The following is a 20,800-nucleotide window of genomic DNA, read 5'->3' on the forward strand; positions in this document are numbered from 1 at the left end:
TTTCATCCTCTCACTTAATCCTCATGATAAGATGAGGAAAGCAAGACTCATGAAGGTCTAGCATCTTTCTCATGGTCGCATAGCTGGTAAATGGTGGAATCAGATTTCAGACCCAAGTCTGTCTGTCTGTCTGTAGAGCCCTTTTGATGCTTTCATGTTGTAACCACTTGCGGTCTCAAGGAGTGTCTTAGAGTCAAAGCAACCCCTGGCTTCCAAGCAGAAATGTGTCATTATGTGTGACATGAGGTCCTTGTCACCTGTTGCCTTGTGGAACAATTAATCTTGCTATTGATCTAAGGATACTATCAATATGAGTGTGGGTCTAGGTGTCTAGGTCTTTCCTGAGATAATTTATAACTGAAGTTCCAAGACATCTGAAATAAAGAAAGAAACAGCTATGTCTCTGAAAGTATATGGTTAATTGAAAGAGATTCAGTTCCCTGAGACATTCATTAACCTGGGGGCTTGAGGGTTTTATGAGTCTCCTGAAATTGTGTGTAGAACACTGCACATGTGTGTATATGTGCCTTTTTTTGGAGAGGGTTTCTAATTTTAATTAGGTTCTAAAGACATGTGGACCCACTGCTCCCTCAACTCAACTGGAACCAATTAGGAATAAACCTGATTGACTCTCTAAATATACTTGATTGCCTCTCTGACTGATAAGTGTTTATTAATTGTGTCAAATCCCATCACAGCAAATGAAGTTAAATTAATTGTAGTCTCCCAATAGTTTGAGCATAGCACTGTCATTCTACATGTGACACTGGGTGGACTCCACCGAGGGACTGGGCTCTGGTCTATTCATGTGAGCTCCCTAGTCCCTGACATAGAACAGTGCAACTCTAAATCCTCAGTAACTGTTAGCTGGTCATTTCGGGTACTGGAAGGGCCAGGGATCGGTGTCAGAAAGTGATACTATGTCTAACCGCTGCCACTTTCTATCTGTAGGACCATAATCAAGCCTCTCTGAGGCTCAGTTTCCTCATCTGCAACAAGAGGATTAGCTGTAGGACCGGTAAAATCTCTTACCTCCCTAAATACCAGGAGTCAATTATTTGGCAAAGCCATACTGGAGAGAGCTGGGACGTGCCCTGAGGAATGGGCTAGAACACGGTTGTAAATCGAATACATTCGAGCCTCTGTGTGAAAGCACGTGGCTACAAATATGGGTTGCTTTGATAATCAGCTCTAGTGAGGGACTGCTGCGCAGTAATCTTCTGGGGCTCCTGGCTAGTCGAGGGGACATCTGCTGGGAGGAAGTGGGCGTGGCGATTTTCCTGACTTCCTTGTTTGGAGTAAACTTTGGCAGCATCTGACCGGCTTAGATGTTTGCTTTCCCATCTGTTGATGTGCTGTTTGGGAGCTCTGCTGCCTGCCAGAGAAAACGTCTAGAAGAAGCACGACGCCAAATCTGAGCCATTCCCTTGAGTCCCCAAACCCCACCAGCCCCCAGAGAGGGGAAGGCGAAGTGGAGAGAGAAAACAGGCGAGCGCGCTGGCTTCGGCGCTCACAGAGAGTAGGGTAGAAAAGACAGAGATTTCGGCACCCGCTCAGCCCCCGTCCCCACGCTGGGGCGCGCGTCGCCTCTCTTTCCTAGCGCTCCACGCGCCGTATCTGGAACTTGGCACCGGGGATGGGGCAGTGGCGCCGCGCGCTGATCGCTCGGTGTGTCTAAAGCCTCCGCGGACTTGCAGCCACAGCGCCCGCAGCCGACGCTTCGGGTTTGCAGGCGGCAGGCGGCGGGGCTGCGGGGACCGTGCGCAGCGCGGCCGGGGGAGGGGACATCGCCGAGCCCGGGGCGAGGGCGCGGGGTTGCGCTCTGCGCCGCGGGGAACCCCGGGACGCCGCCGGCCGAGCCATGACGGACGCCAGCAACAGGAAAGAGGGATTCAAAAAATGCCGGAGCGCTACTTTCAGCATCGATGGCTACAGCTTCACCATCGGTGAGAACTTCGTACCCTCTGTCCGACTCCTGGTTCCTTTCCCCTGGCTGCGAGGGTCCTTCCTAAGTGGGGGCGGGAGGTGGTCAGGGGTCCGGCGGGGCCCCGGGGCTCTCGCGAGGGGAGCCCCGGGGAGCGGTGACAGGGTCAGGGAGCCGCGGGAGTTCGGGGGTCGCCGCGCCCGGGGCTGTCCCCGCGGTGCCGCTCCCACCGCTCTGACCCGGCAGCCTGCTGGAGCTGGTTTTCAGGGCTACTCCTTTCTGAACAGCTCCATTTCCTTGCTGCGACTTTAGCAACGTAAATCAGAGAGGAGAGAGAGAGACAGGGATGGAGGCAGAGAAAGGGGGAGATGGATCTAGAAATACTAAAAGAGGGAAGTCAGAGAGCGACAGAAAGACGTGGACACCGTAGAAACTGAGACAGACACACAGAGACATTGTGGAAACACCTAGATATCAGGTCAGAAACAGAGACAGAGACTAATAGAATGACAGAGAGGTGGGGATAGTGACAGAAACAAGAGACGCAGAAGCTGAAAGGGACAGACACACAGAGACAGAGTCAGAGACACCCTGAAGGACGGTTTTTACAAAAGTTTAGAGGGGAAAGGGGCACAGAGAAAGGCAGGGGAGGGAAGTTGGGATGTATGTAAGAAGGGAGGGAGAGGAAGAGGGGAAGAGAGAACCAGTCAGACAGGCACGGAATCCAGGCAGGGAGGGATGGATCATGTTACTGAAATGTTTGAGCAAAAGGGGTCCCCTGTCCTCTGGACTTGCCGTGGCTCTCTGTTTTCTTCGCTTCTGAAACCTGTTACCAAGAGGAGTACCAGAAGGGCTATTAGAGGTAGTAGGACTAGCGGGCTGACCCTGTGGAGGCTGAATTTCAAGAGTACAGTTCTGGATGCTTTCACTACTGGTCCCATGCTCTGCACTGTTTTGAAAGAACTGGCCAGAGATTGGCCCCTCATCTTCCCAGGAGGTGGACAAAACCAGGGAGGCTTCCTTTCTGGAGGTCAGAGTTTGGAGAAACAGGGCAAAGCCAGGTGCCAAGGAGCTACTCCAGCATTTCTACTTCTGGGTATGCTCTGCTCACTATGGCTTTAAATCTGAACTCAACCCCCAAACCTTTGAAAATCAGGTGGTATGTTAATTTGCTTTTTGGTGGGCTGCCTCTGCTTGCCATTGCAGCAGGAAATTGCCAGGGGCAAGAAGGTACCCATGGAGAGGAGCTCATTTTTTGAATACTTTGTTCCTTTTAATGAAGTGGCCCAAGATTTCTGGGCCATGGACTGAACACGTTCCTTTCAGAATTAACTCTGAACTCCTTAGCCTGCTTCCCAAGGCTCCCCATTCTGGCTTGAGCTAAGGTTTCCTGCCTCAACTGTCACTTCAAATGCGTATCTTCCCCACACTCATCATTACTTGCCTTTAACCAGATCCCAGCCCTCAGAGCCTTTGCTCTGTTCAGCCAGGAATGCCATTTCCCTAACTCTGCTTTGAGGTTCAGCCAGGAATGCCATTTCCCTAACTCTGCTTTGAGAAATCTCATCTCTCCTGTCTCTCACTGGCCACCTCCGGTCCTGTCCTTCCCCATCAGAAAGAAGTTGCCCCTCGGCACTCCCTTGGCCTCATTGTTCTTTGTGAGAGCTCACACACTGTCCTGAGTTACTTATTTAGGTGCCTATGAAACTATGTCTAATTTATCTTTCATCCTCTAATGGTGATGGTGACTGCTTGGGAGTTTTTGTGAAAGTGAATTTAACCTTGCCAGGGACAAAGGGATTCATTAACAGGCCATTGTCATGTTAATGTTAGTTTTCTTGAATCTGGTAAGAAACCTTCTAAAAGTGATTTTTAAAGGTTTACTTGGTAGTTCCCTCTGAGATCTTCTAAAACGTGTGGCTTCTAAAACCCAGGTTTCTAGTGTGGTCCTTCTCCTCCTAACCCCTTCCGTCCCTTTACTCCGGTCTTCACTAGGAGAAATGATTTGGCACATTGGTATGGCCTGCAAGTTATAAGGGACCTCAAAAGTGAGCTGGTCACTTCCTGGTGAGGGAGCTGCCAACTTATTTCAGATCTTTGGACATTTATTCAGTTATTCCTTTCCATCTGTCCTTCCCTCCTTCTTTCGAAAACTGCTTACTGAATTTTACTATATATATATATATATATATATATATATGTACATTTTAAAGATTTTTATTTATTTGACAGAGATCACAAGTAGGCAGAGAGGCAGGCAGAGAGAGAGGAGGAAGCAGGCTCCCTGCTGAGCAGAGAGCCTGATGTGGGGCTCGATCCCACATGATGGGATCATGACCGGAACTGAAGGCAGAGGCTTTAACCCACTGAGCCATCCGGGCACCCCTGAATTTTACTATATTAAAAGATAAAATTTAGCACAACACCTGGCACATGGTGCTCCTTCAGTAAGTGGCAATTGTCTTTATTCAGGGCCCTAAGTTAATATCATGGGGGTAGTTGATGAAGATAAATCAGACTTAGAACCTGGTATTCAAGGAATTCGTACTCTTGAAGTGATGTGATCGGTCCATATATGACTTTTTACTAAGTAGAAACTTGTATGTGACTTTAGAGATATTTTAGAACTTTTAGGCCAATATAGACATCTGAGAAAACACAGATAATCAAAAAGGAAGAAGAAAATCACTTGTGATTTTATCAGCCAATGCTGAAAATTATTAATGTATCTTTATATACTCCTAGTACTTTTTGGTATTAAAAAAAACAAAATGCAATGGTAATATTTGGTAATCTATTTAACATCTTATTAGCTTTGCTTTATGTTATATGTAAAGCATTTGTTTAATCAATTTCCTATTGTTGGTTATATTTAGTGTCTTGATTTTTTTCATTTTTCATAATAATAAAAAAGGACTAAATCTTAGAGAACATCCATAAATACTTTTGAGAATACATTTCTAGAAGTATAATTGCTTGGTCCAAGACTATGTATATTTTTAGGGATTTAAAAAAATACATTTATTGCTCAACTAACCTCTGGAAATACCTACTTACACTCCTACCAGCAGTTTATCAAGCTGCTCATAGACTCTCATGAGTACCAGATACTTATAATTTCAAAAGAAGTTGCTGGTTTGAGAGTTGGACAGAAGTATCTCAATTCCATGTTATTTCATTTCTTTTGTAAAATTGTATTTTTATTTCCTTTGTCTATATGTTTTTCTTCTGAGTTATTTATCATTCATTTTAATTTGCGGGTACTTTTAATTTATAGTGTATAATACATGTTAATTATACATATAATTAATATATTAATGATAGATAATATGTAAGTATAATGCTGTATATTAATGATATAACATACAGTTACTGTATATCAATCAATCACATAATTATATAATTAATATATATCAGTAATATACATTATACATGCACATGTCATTTTTTCTTTTAAGTTGGCTGGGCATGGAGCCCAAGATGGGGATTGAACTCATGACCCTGAGATCAAGACCTGAGCTGAGATCAAGAGTCAGACACATTACTGACTAGCCATCCAGGTGCCCCAATGCATACGTATGTGTCTCTGTGTGTGTGTATATATATATATATATATATATATATATATATACACACCTATATACATATCCAGGTGACCCTTGAACAACATAGTTTTGAACTGCACTAGTCTACTTATACATGGATTTTTTTCCCCAGTAAATAGAGTTCAGTACTGTAAAATATATTTTCTCTTCCTTATGATTTTTCTGATAACATTTTTTTTCTCTAGCTTACTTTATTGTAAGACTATATTATGTTGTACATATAACATACAACATGTAAGTTAATCAACTGTTTATCCTATCAGTAAAGCTTTCAGTCAACAGTAGGATATTACTAGTTAATTTTTTAGGGAATCTAAGTTATATGTGGATTTTTAGTTGTGTGGTACATTGATAACCTCTAACCTCCACATATTCAAGGGCCTTTCTCCCTACTTCCTGTGTGTGTGTGTGTGTGTGTGTGTGTATGTATATATATACACACATAACTTGTGAGTGATCATGTATATTACGAATATTTTTTTCAGATAGGAGGACTCATATTCCTGCAACATCAGCATGTGTCAGTTAAGACTTGCTTTGAAATATACAGATATCTTGTAGTCCACACTCATGGTTGCCAGTGTTAGGGAGAAAAAATTTTTCTCTACCATTTAAGATTCTTCTAGCTGAACTAAGAATCAAACTGACATGAGACAGATGAACAGAAGAAAATAAAATTTAATTATGTACATACTGGGAATCCATACAGACATGAGATTCCAAAGACAGTCAGACAAAATGAGATATATATGTCATCCTGAACTGAGGAGAAGGAGGTAGGGTCTGAAACTTCAAAGGGAAGGAAAGCAGTTCACAAGAAGATGGGAAAGAGTAAACGTTTTTACAAACAGATGTTTGCTGGGCCATTCAGAAACAATGGGGCATAGAGAGGAATTTTAACAAACAGACTTTGCTAAGTTCCTCCCTGTCTATCATCCCTAGTTGATATAATACTGTAGTTATCTCTGGCTCTCTTCCTGGAGCAGGTCCTCTAAATTCTTTTATTTGGGGGAAGGCCAAAGTTTCTTTCTAAGTCTTTTGGGCCTTGATTGTTTTCAGCTCAAAATAATCTGCATGCAAAAGTAGCTCATTTTGGGAGTGCTCTGCCTTGGCCCCTACACCAACTAGTCACATGGTTTCTGCAGGGTGGAGTAGGTAGACAGCCCCCCTCTCACCATGTGAGAGAAGATTCTTGATGAGATCCTGGTGGCTCCCAGATTGTTTCTTTTCAAAAGTGTCTGACATTGTCTTTGGAAGCACCTCCTATTCTAGTCTAAATTAATAAATGCGGAATTTCTAGGTCAAGGGACTTTACTAAAAGAATTCATGTTATGTACTGGCAACTCAAAAGATTCTTACTAGGGGAAGCTGATGAGGACAGTGGAGGTCTTAGGAGTTCTGTAGGAGGGGAAATGTGACCCACCCTGTGATAAGGTCAAGAATAAAATTTGGGGCACCTGGGTGGCTCAGTGGGTTGGGCCTCTGCCTTCCGCTTGGGTCATGGTCTTGGTGTCCTGGGGTCGAGTCCTGCATCGGGCTATTGGCTTGGTAGAGAGCCTGCTTCCCCCTCTCTCTCTGCCTGCCTCTCTGCCTACTTGTGATTTCTTTCTCTGTGTGTCAAGTAAATGAATAAAAAGAAAAAAAAGAATAAAATTTGGAGGGCTTAAAAAAAAAAGAATAAAATTTGGAGGGCTACTGACAAAACTCTCTGTTGAATGGACATTTCTGCTCTAAGGGGAGGCATCGACTTCTGGTTCAGACTGGCAGGGAGAAGGCTTCAGCTGTGGTTCTCCATGGGGGGTGGTATACCCTAGGGGGTGTTTGGATGTATATGGTGTGCTTTTGGTAGTTGCATGGAGTGTGGCTATGAACAAGCTCTAGAGACAGTGAGCAGAGTGCAGAGGAATTCAATGTTTTACAGAGTGAGGTACAGCTCTTTACAATGGGGAATTTCCCTAAACACCAGCAACACCCCCATGGAGAAAAACTATGAGAATTCCCTCTGACATGGAAGCCTGGGGCTCTTAAACAAGCCTTTTCCCTGGCTTTGGGACCTCTGGGACATTAATGGTCAAGGCTGCAGTGAGAACAGGTGCTGCCATATATCGAACGTAGCTGTGTGGTTTGGACCAGGCTCTGATCTAGGTGCTTTACTCAGCTCATTTGATCACTTTTTGTAATTCTGGAAGCTATCTGTTATGACCCTATTTTAGGAGAAAAACCCCTGTGAGACTCTGAGAGGGACTAATTTGCTGGAAGTCACAAGCTAGGAAGTAGCGGAGTTGGCTTCAAACCACGTCTGCTGTGGCCCCTCAGCCCAGGGTTTGCCTTACACCATGCTGCCTCCCACAGTGGACTTTATTTCTGCCTACACCTTGGAACCAGCCTGTCATCCTTATGAAGAGAGACCAGGGAGTTTGCCATGTCTGCTGGACCAGCCCAGGCTGGGGCAAAACCAGCCAGTGTTGGAGCATTGTCACAGGTGGGGCAGGGCTGCTCCTGGGGGGAATATCAGGTTGAAGAAACAGGGGTTGCTGATCTGCTTCCCACCAGGGTTCCTCTTCAGCCTCATCATTCCGCATGTCATGATGCAAATGTTCTTATGTCCTCTTTATAGAACTTTCTCAGGTCATGAAATCAGATGTGTGATCAAGAGGTCTTGGAAATAGGACTATAAAGTTGAACATGTGCTATACCAGAAAGCCCCAACTGTCGTCCAGCATTTGTGCTTTGAGAGTTCCATCCCTAGGAAACCATTGAATTTTCAACTGTAGCAAGTGATTATAATGATTAGTATTAATTCAAGCTGTATGTTGAAGTTCAAGCGTAATTTGACCCTGGTGAGGTACTTGTGAACTAGCATTTGAGTATGGAACAAATGGGTGTGGGGGGAGTGCAGTATTCGTGTTTTCCAGAGGAACTTTCCTGGTCTTTTGGGGCTTGGATATCTATTTGGGTTTTATTAAGGACATGCACAGATTTTTACGTTTCCCGTGAGGCTGCCTAAAATATAAGCACAGAGCCTTCTCCACAAACTGAGGTATGTCTGCAAAAAACAAAAGCACTTTTTTTTTTTTTTTTAAAGCTACCTGAGTGGGTCTCACTTAGTCTCTTTTGGTACTCCTTACCACTTACTCTACAGATGAGAAAATGGAGCTCCAGGAGGGCCCTCACTTCCTTTCTCCCCTCAGTGATGACCTCTAGGGTGTTGAAGAAAATGGGTGAAGCCATGGGCTGGGAGGATGTGAAGTTGCTGGGGTGTATGGCAAAGAAGCTGCTTCCTTCAAGAATGAATCTGGTGGTGTGGAAAATTCTAGGCCTGTACTGAAGCAGTGTTGCTAACAGAGGGATGTGTTTCCTGTGGCAACTGCCACTGGCTCCCTTGCCCCTATGTTCCTCTCTGTAGGGTTGTCCCAGAGGAGGAAACATAAGGGGCCCCTAGACAGTAGAGGCCCAGGGGGCTGGGAGTGAGGGTTCCTGTTCTGCCCTTGGATTGTCGGAGCTGGGAGCCCATGCTAAGTGGAGAAGGTCTGCTGGTGGATGCTCCTATCACAGGGCTTCTGGGGTGGGCAGGGGTCTGTGGGAAACGAGCCAGGGTGACTTGGCTGTATACCCTGGGGATGGGGCCCACTCTCCAGCCCAGGCCTAGAGGCCCCTGTCCTCCCTTGGTGCATATGGCTGAGGATTTTCTCAGTCCAGTGTGGTCTCTGGGGTCTCTTGGCTGAGTGTCCTGTCTCTGTATCTGCCTGCTGTCTGTCTGGGTGGAGGCAAGACCTTTGGGTATTGCCTGCTTGGTTGGGGGTGACAGTAGGGAGCAAAGAATTGAACAAGGATCCAAGGCAAAATACTCTACAGCCACCTCCCAGTACCCATGGCCCTAATTCCCTCCTCTTCCCACCTCTGAGAAGGCTGGAGCAGAGTGAGGGGAAGGGGTATGTGGAACGAGAGGTCGTGCTGCCTGGGCCTTGCCATCTCTGTTCTGGCACCCATCGCCCCGACCCACTGTGCCTCTAGGGCAAATCATTCTCTGAGCCTTCGCTTCTTGTATGTGAAATGCAGTGTGAGTCTTAGATATGGAGCTGTAGTGAGGATCAGGTGAAGTTATGTGAGAAAAAATTGCTTTAACTCTAAAATGCCATTCAAATGCTTCTTATTATTAAGGAAGACTTCATACTAGTTAAAATTTGTGCACCCCTCTTCCCAGCATTTATACTGCAACAAAGTGCAGCTGTATCTGTGGCTTGAGGAATGAGGCTCTCACGATGGGGTTCTGATTGTCCGCTAGCAGCAGGAGTACACAGTTTTAGGGATGGGTGTCAGTGGGGAGGTTGCATTTGTAGTGAGAAACCCTGGGCTTTGGGAGTCACGCAAAGACTTATTGTCCTGGCCAGGCAAGTCAGTTAGCTTCTCTGAGCCTCAGTTTCCTTCTTAGAACAGATGAGGTAGTACCACCTTCCTTGTGGGTAAACCACAGCATGGAGAGTGAGGTGCCACGCACAGTGCCTGCCGGTCACACTGTGTGTCTTTGCTCAGTGTCCCTTCCCTTTATCTGAAATCAGGCCGTTGCCTACAGCTGGCTGTGGCCGGGAGTGGATGCAGGTCGGTGGTGTATGATCCTGAGGGTTGGTGGGTACCCTGTGGCAGGCTCAGTGGTGGGTCTGTCTGTGCTGGTGTGGGAGTGAACACTAGGAAGAACAACCGTGCTGGTCCCCAGCACAGGAACAAGAGCAAAGTGTGCACTGGGCACCCCTCTGCCATATCAGGGACTGATGCCCTTCCCTGGGCCATACAGTGTACCTGGAATGTCTACCCAGCTTCCACGGATCTGGCAGAATCCACCTGGGGCCATGGGGAAATTGGAGTAGTTCCAGAATTGTAGGAATGACCTTCTGAGCCAGGCCTCTGGATCTGTCCTGGGACATAGAAGGGAAAGGGGAGCAGGATGGTTAAATTGGACTTATTTGAGTGCAGAATATGACAAGCTCTGGAGTTAGACACCGGGTTTCATATTCTGAACCACATTTTCCTTTTGTTGTGATCTTAGAGAGGTGACAACACATGGCTAAAGTTTGGTGTCATAAGCTATAAGTAGACACGATAAATAGTATCTACCTTGCTGGGTTGGGATGTTTAATGAGATAAAATGGAAGTAGAGTTCCTAGGTGTTGTCTTAGTCCATTTGGGTTGCTGTAACAGAAAACTGCAGACCTGGTGGCTTCAACAACATGACTTCACATAGTTCTGGAGGCTGGGAAGGCTCCAGTGGATTTGGTGTCTGTTGAGGGCCTACTTCCTGGTTCATAGATGGCCATTTTCTCGCTGTGTCCTCACATGACAGAAGGGTCAAGGGACCTCTCTGGGTCTCTTTAAAAGGGTGCTAATCCTATTTCTGAGGGCTCCACCCTCATGACCTAATTACTTCCCAAAGACCCCACTTTCTAACACCATCACATTGGAGATTAGTGTTCAACATATGAATTTTGGGGGGACACACTCAGTCTATAGCACTATTACTATTGGAAGTTAATAAATATTTGCCAAATATAGCATGAACTAGACCATGAGGGGAAAATGCCCAATTCTGGACTCAGAATTGAGAGTTGGGGTGAGTTTCTTACCACCTTGCTCTTTCATCCTGTGTGAGTCGCTTAACATGGGCATCAGTTTCTCCATCTGTAAATGAACTGGTTGAGTAAGGCAATCTCTGTGGTTCCTGCCACTCAAGAAGGAGGTGAACCTTGAGTCCTAAGGTCCACCATAACTTACCCAGAGTGGGAAGGTGCAGGGAAATGGCTAAATGAGGTTCACTGGATTTCTGGTGAAAGATGCTTTGCAGAGTTCAGAACAAAGCAGGGTAAATTGGATGTAAGACTAGTAGAGAGTTGGGTGCCTGGGTGGCTCAGTGGGTTAAGTCTCTGCCTTCAGCTCGGGTCATGATGCCAGGGGCCTGTTATCAAGGCCCACATTGGGCTCTCTGCTCAGTAGGGAGCCTGCTTCCCCTTCTCTCTTTGCCTGCCTCTCTGCCTACTTGCTATCTCTCTCTCTCTCTGTCAAATAAATAAACAGGAAAAATCTTAAAAAAAAAAAAAAAGACTATTAGAGAGTTAAAGTTATTCTTGGAGTTAAGTAGCCTAGATTGTGTGTGTATAATTTTGTGTGGTAATTCTGATTCACAGTGAGTTTGATGACTGAGCTAGGATCAAGGAGGGAATCAAAGGCAAGAGACTGTCTATGCCTGGGCCTTCCACCCATTCCACTTTGATGATATCAAATCCTCGTGGGAAATGGGGCAAATGAGTGGAGATTTCCAAGGATATGTTTGCCAGTAGGTTTGGGTTTATTCTGATGGTATAGGAAGCCTTCATGGCTTCAATTCATGTTCCTAGATTTGTTTATTATGAACCATAAATGTGATAATAGATTTATAGTTATGGGAGCATCTATCATGGGTTCTGCTTAATAAATCCTTGCTGGATTTGAGAAGCTCTTAACGGAGGTTAAGAGCATGGATTCTGGAACTTGACTACCTTGGTTTGAATTTTGGCTTCATAGTTTATTAGCTGTGTGATCTTGAACAAGTTACTTATCCTTTCTCAATGTGCTCCTCTGTTAAATGGAGATAATTACATTACCTGTCTCCTGGGGTGTTAGAGGATTAAATGAGTTAATGTACATCAAGAACTTCAAACAGTATCTGGTACATAGTAAGTTCTGTATAAATGTTTGTTATAATATTATTTTTGTGTTATTATTATATTCATGATACATATCCATAATGATGATATATTTCTACAATAATATTATCATGAAGATAATACTAATAACCAACTCTAAGTCTGGTTTCATCAAACACTTGTATATAGTGTTCTTTGAAAAGCTGTAATTGTGACCTCAATCTTCTGCTTTCTTTCAAATTTGGCATTTCCTGCCAAAAGGCGTTCATTCACTTTTGTGTCCTTGGGCATTGGTGTCCTGATGCTGTACAGTTATTTTCAATGAATCCATGGTGGACCTACAAATTCTCCCATCTTTTCAACCAGTATCATATTTTAGGATTTAGTGTGTCACTTGTGATGGCTTTGCACGTGAGTCCCTAATTTCTAGGCCCTTTTTAGATGGTTAACTCTCCCAGGCCAGGATGGTAGGTGGAAAGGAACGTGATGCAGGAGACTTGGGCTCTAGGCCCAATGCTGGCCTGTTCTGTTCCTGTGACTGTGGGAAAGATCATGAATCTCTTTGAACCTCAGGTTCTGCATTTGTAAATGGGTTGGCAATTCCTTCTTTGTCGCATTGGGAGAATTCAATAGGATGAAGAATGTAAGAACCTAGCTCACTCTAGATGCCCATTGATTGGTAGCTATTGGTTATGATGATGGAGAGGCCCTGTAATCAGGGAGCAGGCAAGGCTCCCAGGCCCACAGCTGCTTCCGTGGATGGTGCTCACCAGCCTGCTCCCTGGCTGCCTCCCATAGACCCCCACCAGCCACTTATGTTGAGTGCTGGCAGGGCTGCAAGTCTGTCTTTGTTTTAGTATAGGATTTCTGACCAGGCTGGTATCTGAATCTCCTGACTTACCCCAGCCGAGTGCTGGGTAATTGATGCCAGCTGCTCTGGGGAGAGCTGGTTGGCACTTCCTGTGCTGTTTGGCAGGCAGGCTCTGGAGTGTGGTGGGAGCTTGGCCTGAGAATTAGGCCTCCCCCAAGGAGCCCTGGGGAAGTGGGTCTTGGAAGCAAAGTTGTTGGAAGTTGGTTTTTACTTATGGACTTAAGAGTTTCTTCTCTTAACTCTTTCCTATTTTTTTTTTTTTTTAAAGTAGTCTCCATGACAAATGTGGGGCTTAAACTCAGGACCCTGAGATCAAGAGTCACATGCTCTACTGACTGAGCCAGCCAGGCACTCCTCTAAACTCTTTCTTATGCATACTTTCCCTTCCATCTCCCCTGCCTTAGTTCAGACCCTTCACTTCACTTACTGAGTCTATTGGGATATTTCCAACTGGCCTCCCCTTCACACTCTTCTCAAAACAGCAGCTAAATCTTCTTTTGGAACATACAAGTGAGCTCTTTGTCCTCCAGTTTAAAACTGTCCAGTAGCAAATTTCTGGGGAAGATGGCAGAGTGGATACCTATCCCATGGATACAACTAGAAAACACCCACATCAGTATAAATAAACCAGAAAAAGACCCAAAGATGGGCAGAACAGATTCCACAGCTAAATGAAGAGAAGCCACCTCATCAAAGTGAGTAAGAAAGGCAGAGATGTATTTGGGAGCTAAGTGGACCCACAGGGACTATCTACAGGAGGGAGAGATACTGCAGACTGAAAGAGAGGAGGGAAACCAAGCCTCACATCAGGCACCCCAGATATGGGGAACTTGCATGGGGGAGAGGAATCGCCATGATATTTGGCTTTGAAAACCAGAGGAGCCAAATTTCATGAATTCTTACAATCAGCAGGGCTTAACACTTGGAACTTTAAAAAATCAGTGGACTTAATTTTGGGAGAACTAGATGGTGGTTAGGAAAGGGGGTCCCTGCCCTTAAAGAGATACACAACAGTCCTGGAAATACAGCATAGAAGGAGAAGTTTGGAAAACATCTGGTGTATACAGGAGGGAGACTTGTTTACTTACTCAGAGCATGTGTTGGAGGGGCAGGAATCATTCAGGGACTCCTCCAGGAACTGAAGAGCTTGTTGGCACCATTTTACTCCCCTGCCTCCAGCCTAGACACACACAGACACCTGCAGGAACCAGTGTGATGCCAGTATTCACTACCTAACTTGCTAACACTGCTTGCTCTGCCCCATGTGCTTTTTTTGGACAACCCCTCTGGACCTTTCTAGCACCATGCACCTTGCCGCCATGCTCTCCTGAGAACTTGCTCCCTCCAGCCTTGTGGCAGAAGTTTTTTAAAAGTAGCCCCAGTTCTCTTCGCACAACAGACCTGTGAAAACCTTGCTAACACTGCACATTCTGCCCCCATGTTCTCCTGTAGTCCCTCCAAATTCCCCCTCTAATACACTCTTGGCTAGAGCCTATCCAAAGTGGTACCCTAAGCCTGGCAGTGTGCAAGCAGCTCTGATGGGGGCCAGCACTGCTCTAAAGTGACTCCTGCCGTGGGGAGATAACTACACACACAAGGCCAACTGCAGCCCCATCCGTGGGCTGGGGGCAGACATTTGGTCTGACTACAAGCACTGCCCCCAAAATGAAGGCTTCTCAAGAGACAACACAGGGAAAATGCCTTATAGTTCAGTGCTATCGCATCTCTGGCCTGGTATGGCTCAGGTCAAGCCCAAGTGGCCCCACGCTGGCCCAGTAACAGCATAGAGACCAAACCCTGCCTACATCAGGCAAAGAGAGACATTGCACTCAACTGGACTGAAGGCAAATGCAACACAGCCAGAACAGTAGGGTGCACACAACACACATAGGAGACATCCCTGAAGCACCAGGTTTGGGTGAACAGGGGACATTGCTTTGCAGGGCACTATAGGACCACTTCTTCATAAGGCCACCACAGTAAAAGCAGAAGAGGTAGCTGACTTTTCTAACACAGGAACAGACACAGAGATTTAGAGAAAATGAAAGACAGAGGAATAGGTCCCAAATGAAAGAACAGGACAAAATCACAGCAAGAGAGTAAATGGAGCAGAGATCAGTAACATACCTGACAGAGAATTTAAAGCAATGGTGATAAATATATTCATTGGACTTGAGAAGCGTGGAGGACCTCAATGAGACCTTCAATAAAGAGACTGAAAACATAAAAAGGAACCAATTAGAGATGAAGAACTCAATAACTGAAATTAAAAATACACTAGATGGAATAAATAGAGTAGAGGAAGCAAAAGAATGGATTAGTAACCTGGAGGATGGGATAATGGGGAAAAAAAGGAGTGAGAAAAAAATAATAATAAAAAATGAAAATAGACTTAGGGAACTCAGTGACATTATCAAACGTAATAAGATTTGGAGTATAGGGATCGTAGAAGGAAAGAAAGAGAAAGATGCAGAAAATGTATTTGAATAAACAATAGCTGAAAATCATCTGAATCTGGGGAAAGAAACAGAAATTTAGATTCAGGAGGCACAGAGAACCTCCAAAAACATCAACCTGAAGAGGCCCATATCAATACACATAGTAATTAAAATGGCAAAAAGTAGGGATAAAGAGAGAATTTTAAAAGCAGCAAGAGAAAAGAAAACAGTTACATACAAGGGAAACCTGATAAGGTGATCAGTGGATTTTTCAGCCATAACCCTGCACACCAGAAGGGAGTGGCATGATATATCCAAAATGCTGAAAGAAAAATCTTGCAGCCAAGAATATTCTATCCAGCAAGATTATCATTCAGAATAGTAGGAGAGATAAAGAGTTTCCCAGACAAAGAAAAGTTAAAGGAATTCATGACCACCAAACCAATCCTAAAAGAAATGTCAAAGGGAACTTTTTTTTTTTTTGCTTGAATCTTTTTTTTTTTTACATTTGAATTTTTTTTTAATTTTTTATTTTTTATAAACATATATTTTTATCCCCCGGGGTACAGGTATGTGAATCACCAGGTTTACACACCTCACAGCACTCACCAAAGCAGACACCCTCCCCAATGTCCATAACCCCACCCCCCTTCTCACAACCCCCCCTCCCCCCAGCAACCCTCAGTTTGTGTTGTGAGATTAAGAGTCACTTATGGTTTGTCTCCCTCCCAATCCCATCTTGTTTCATTTATTCTTCTCCTACCCACTTAAGCCCCCATGTTGCATCACCACTTCAAAGGGAACTTTTTGAGTGGAAGGAAAGACCATGAAAAGGAATAAGAAAATAGGAAGCATGAAAACAGTAAAATTAAGTATATCTATAAATATCAGTCGAGGGATTCACAAAATAAAAGATATAAAGTAGGGGCACCTGGGTGGCTCAGTCATTAAGCATCTATCTTCAGCTCAGGTGATGATCCCAGAGTCCTGGGATCAAGCCCCACATCAGGCTCCCTGCTGAGTGGGAAGCCTGCTTCTCCCTCTCCCACTCCCCTGCGTGTGTTTCCTTGCTGTGTCTCTCTATCAAATAAATAAGTAAAATCTTTTAAAAAATGAAGTAAAATATAATACCATATATCTAAAACTGGGGAGAGGAAGAAAAAGAGTAAAGAATGGGTTCAAACTTAGGTGACCATCAACTTAATATAGATTATTATATGCATAAGATGTTATTATATGCATAAGATGTTATATATAAATTGAATGGTAACCACGAATCAAAACCCAGTAATATATAGGCAAAAAATAAAAGGAAGGGAATCTGAGTGTATCACAAAAGAAAGTCAGCAAACCACAGCAGGAAAGAACAAGAGAAGAAAGGAACAGAGTAATACAAAACAACCATAAAACCAGGAATAAAATGGCAGTAAATACATACCTATCAGTAATTACTTTGAGTGTAAATGGATTAAATGCTTCAACCAAAAGACATAAAGTGAGAGAATGGATAAAATAGCAAGACCCAATTATATGCTGCCTACAAGAGACTCATTTCAGTCCTAAATATGTAGTTTGAAAGTTAAGGGATAGAAAAGCATTTATAATGCAAATGGAAGTGACCAGAAACTGGGATATCAATACTTAGACAAAATAGACTTTATTTATTTATTTTTAAAAAAGATTATTTATTTATTTTTCAGAAAGAGAGAGCACAAGCAGGGGGAAAGGCAGGCAGAGGGAGAAGCAGGCTCCCTGCTGAGCAAGGAGCTCAATGTGAGACTCAGTCCTAGGACCCTGGGATCATGACCTGAGCCAAAGGCAAATGTTTAACCAGCTGAGCCACCCAGGCATCCCGAAAAAATTGACTTTAAAATAGACCGTAATGAGACAAAGAAGGTTAACTATATAAGCATAAGGGAAACAATCCAATGAGGAGATAAAACAATTGTAAATATTTATGCACTCCACATGGGAGCACATTTAAAAAGATCAAAGTCATTCCTTGTATCTTTTCTGACTACAACACTATGAAATTAGTAATCAACCATAAGAAAAAATCTGGAAGGAACACAAATACATGAAGGTTAGATAACACACTCCTAAACAATGAATGGGTCAACCAAGAAATCAATGAGGAAATAAAAAAAATAAAGAAATACATGGAGACAAATGAAAATGAAAATATAGTAGTCCAAAACCTTTGAGATGCAACAAAAGCTGTTCCAAGGGGGAACTTCATAGTGATACAGACCTCCCTCAAGAAGCATGAAAAATCTCAAATAAATAATCTGACTGTACACCTAAATGAGCTAGAGAAAGAAGAACAAACAAAACCCCAAACCATCAAAAGGAAGGAAATGATAAAGATCAGAGCAGAAATGAATGAAATAGAAACTAAAAAACCCAGCAGAACAGGTCAATGAAACCAAGAGCTGTTTCTTTGAAAAGATCAATAAAATTGATAAGCCTTTAACTCAACTCATAAAAAAGAGAGAGAGAGAACTCAAATAAACAAAGTCAAAATTAAAAGAGAAATAACAACCGGCACCACAGAAATACAAAAGATAAGACAATATTATGAAAAATTATATGCCAACAAACTGGACAACTTAGAAGAAATGGATAAATTCTTAGAAATATATAACTTCTCAAAACTGGATCAGGAAGAAATAGAAATTTGAGCAGACTGATTACCAGTGATGAAATGGAGTCAGTAATCAAAAAAGTTCCCAACAAACAAAAGTCCAGGATGAGATGACTTCAGAGGTGAATTCTACCAACGTTTAAAGAAGAGTTAATACCTATTCTTTTCAAACTATTCTAAAAAATAGAAGAGGAGGAAAGCTTCCGAATGCATACTATGAAGCCAGCATTATCCTGATATCAAAACGAGAAAAAGGGGCATCTCGGTGGCTCAGTGGGTTAAAGCCTCTGCCTTCGGCTTGGGTCATGATCCCAGGGTTCTGGGATCAAGCCCTGCATCGGGCTCTCTGCTAGGCAGGGAGCCTGCTTCCCTCTCTCTCTCTCTGCCTGCCTCTCCGCCTACTTGTGATCTCTATCAAATAAATAAATAAAATCTTAAAAAAAAAAACGAGAAAAAGGCACTACATAAAAGGGGAATTATAGGCTGACATCTCTGATGAACATAGATGTAGAAACTTTCAATAAAATACTGGCAAACTGTATCCAACAATATATTAAAAAAAATCATTCACCATGATCAAGTGAGATTTATTCCCAAGATGCAAGAGTGGTTCAATATTTGCAAATCAATCAATATTATACATCCACATCAACAAGAGAAAGATAAAAACATATGATCATTTCAATAGATGCAGAAAAAACATTTGATTAGGTACAACATCCATTCATGATAAAAAAAACTCTCAACAAAGTAGGTCTGGAGGGAATATACCTCAAAATTATAAAGGCCATATGTGAAAAACCTGCAGCTAACAGCATACTCAAAGTGGAAAAACTGAGAACTTTTCCACTAAGATCAGGACAAGACAAGGGTGCCCATTCTCACTACTTTCATTCAACTTAGTTCTGTAAGTCCTAACCATAGCAATCAGACAAGAGAAAGAAATAAAAGGCATCCAGACTGGTAAGGAAGAAGTAAAACTGTCATTATTTGCAGATGACATGACATTGTATATAGAAAATCCTAAAGACTCCATCAAAATACTGATAGAACTGACAAATAGATTCAGTAAGGTAGCAGGATACACAATCAATATGTAGAAATCCATTGCATTTTTATGCACTAATAATGAAGAAGCCAAAAGAGAAATTAAGAAAACAATCCCATCTACAATTGCACCAAAAATAATAAAATGCCTAGGAATAAATGTAACCAAGGAGGTAAAAGACCTATACTCTGAAAACTATAAAACAATGATGAAAGAAACTGAAGACAGCACCAACAAATGGAAAGTTATTCCATGCTCATGGACTGGAAGAACAAGTATTGTTAATATGCCCATACTAAAACAATCTAGAGATTTAATGCAATTCCTATCAAAATACTAACAGCATTTTTTCACAAATCCTGAACAAATAATTCTAAAATTTATATGAAATCACCAAAGACCCTGGATAGCCAAGCAGTGTTGAAAAAGAACTGGAGGCATCACAACTCAGATTTCAAAATATACTACAAAGCTGTAGTAATCAAAATAGTATGGTACTGGCACAAAATAGACACATAGATAAATAGAATAGAATAGAGAGCCCAGAAATAAACCCATGCATGTATGGTTAATTAGTCTTTGACAAAGGAGGCAAGAATATACTATGGGAAAAAGACAGTCTCTTTAACAAATGGTGTTGGGAAAACTGGACAGCTACATGCAGAAGAATACTGGACTACTTTCTTAACCATACACAAAAATTGACTCAAAATGGGCTAAGGACCTAAATGTGAGACCTGAAACCATAAAAATCCTAGAAGAGAGCACAGACACTACTTTCTCCGACATCAGCTGTAGCAGCATTTTTCTAGACAGGTCTTCTGAGGCAGGGGAAACAATAGCAAAAAGAAACTACTGTGACTACATCAAAATTAAAAAGCTTCTCCACTACAGAGGAAATGTTAACAAAACAAAAAGATGATCTACTGATGGGAGAAGATATTTGCAAATGACATATCAAAAAACGGGTTAATAACCAAAATATATAAAGAATGTATACAACTCAACACCAAAAAACCCAAACCCAAATAACCCAATTAAAAATGGGCAGAAGACATGAATAGACATTTCTCTAAAGAAGACATATTGATGGCCAACAGACACATGAAAAGATGTTCAGTATCACTAACCATCAGGGAAATGCAAATCAAAACCATAATGATCTATCACCTTACACCTATCAGAATGGCTAAAATCAAAACCCACAAGAAACAACAAGTGTTGGTGAGGATGTAGAGAGAAAGAAACCCTTGTACTTTGTTGCTGGGGATGAAAACTGGTGTAGCCACTGTGGAAAACTGTGGAGGTTCCTCAGAATATTAAAAATAGAATTGCCATATGATCCAGTAATTCCACTGCTCGCTATTTACCCAAAGGATACTAAGACACTAATGCAAAAAGATACATACACCCCGCCCGGTGTTTTTTTTTTTTTTTTCAGCATTATTTGCAATAGCCAAATTATGGAAGCAGCCTAAGTGTCCACTGGTAGATGAATGGATAAAGAAGATGGGAGATATCTAAAATGGAATATTACTCAGCCATAAAAAGGAATGGAATCTTGCAATTTCAACAGCATGGATGGATCTAGAGAGT

General features: G+C 42.8%; 1 protein-coding gene across 9 annotated transcripts in view; it reads left to right on the forward strand.

The window, feature by feature from the left end:
• The first annotated feature begins 1,801 nt into the window (after positions 1–1,801).
• PDE1C (phosphodiesterase 1C) overlaps positions 1,802–20,800 on the forward strand; it is a 493,351-nt gene continuing 474,352 nt past the window's right edge. For all 9 annotated transcript variants that reach the window (XM_082691797.1, XM_082691804.1, XM_082691809.1 and 6 more), the window contains exon 1: positions 1,802–1,946. In XM_082691797.1, coding sequence (XP_082547923.1) covers positions 1,862–1,946 — 85 coding nt within the window. In that variant the 5' untranslated portion in view covers positions 1,802–1,861. The remainder of the gene's footprint in view (positions 1,947–20,800) is intronic.

This window comes from Mustela nivalis (genome assembly GCF_964662115.1).
Source record: "Mustela nivalis genome assembly, chromosome: 12".
Lineage (NCBI taxonomy): Eukaryota > Metazoa > Chordata > Mammalia > Carnivora > Mustelidae > Mustela > Mustela nivalis.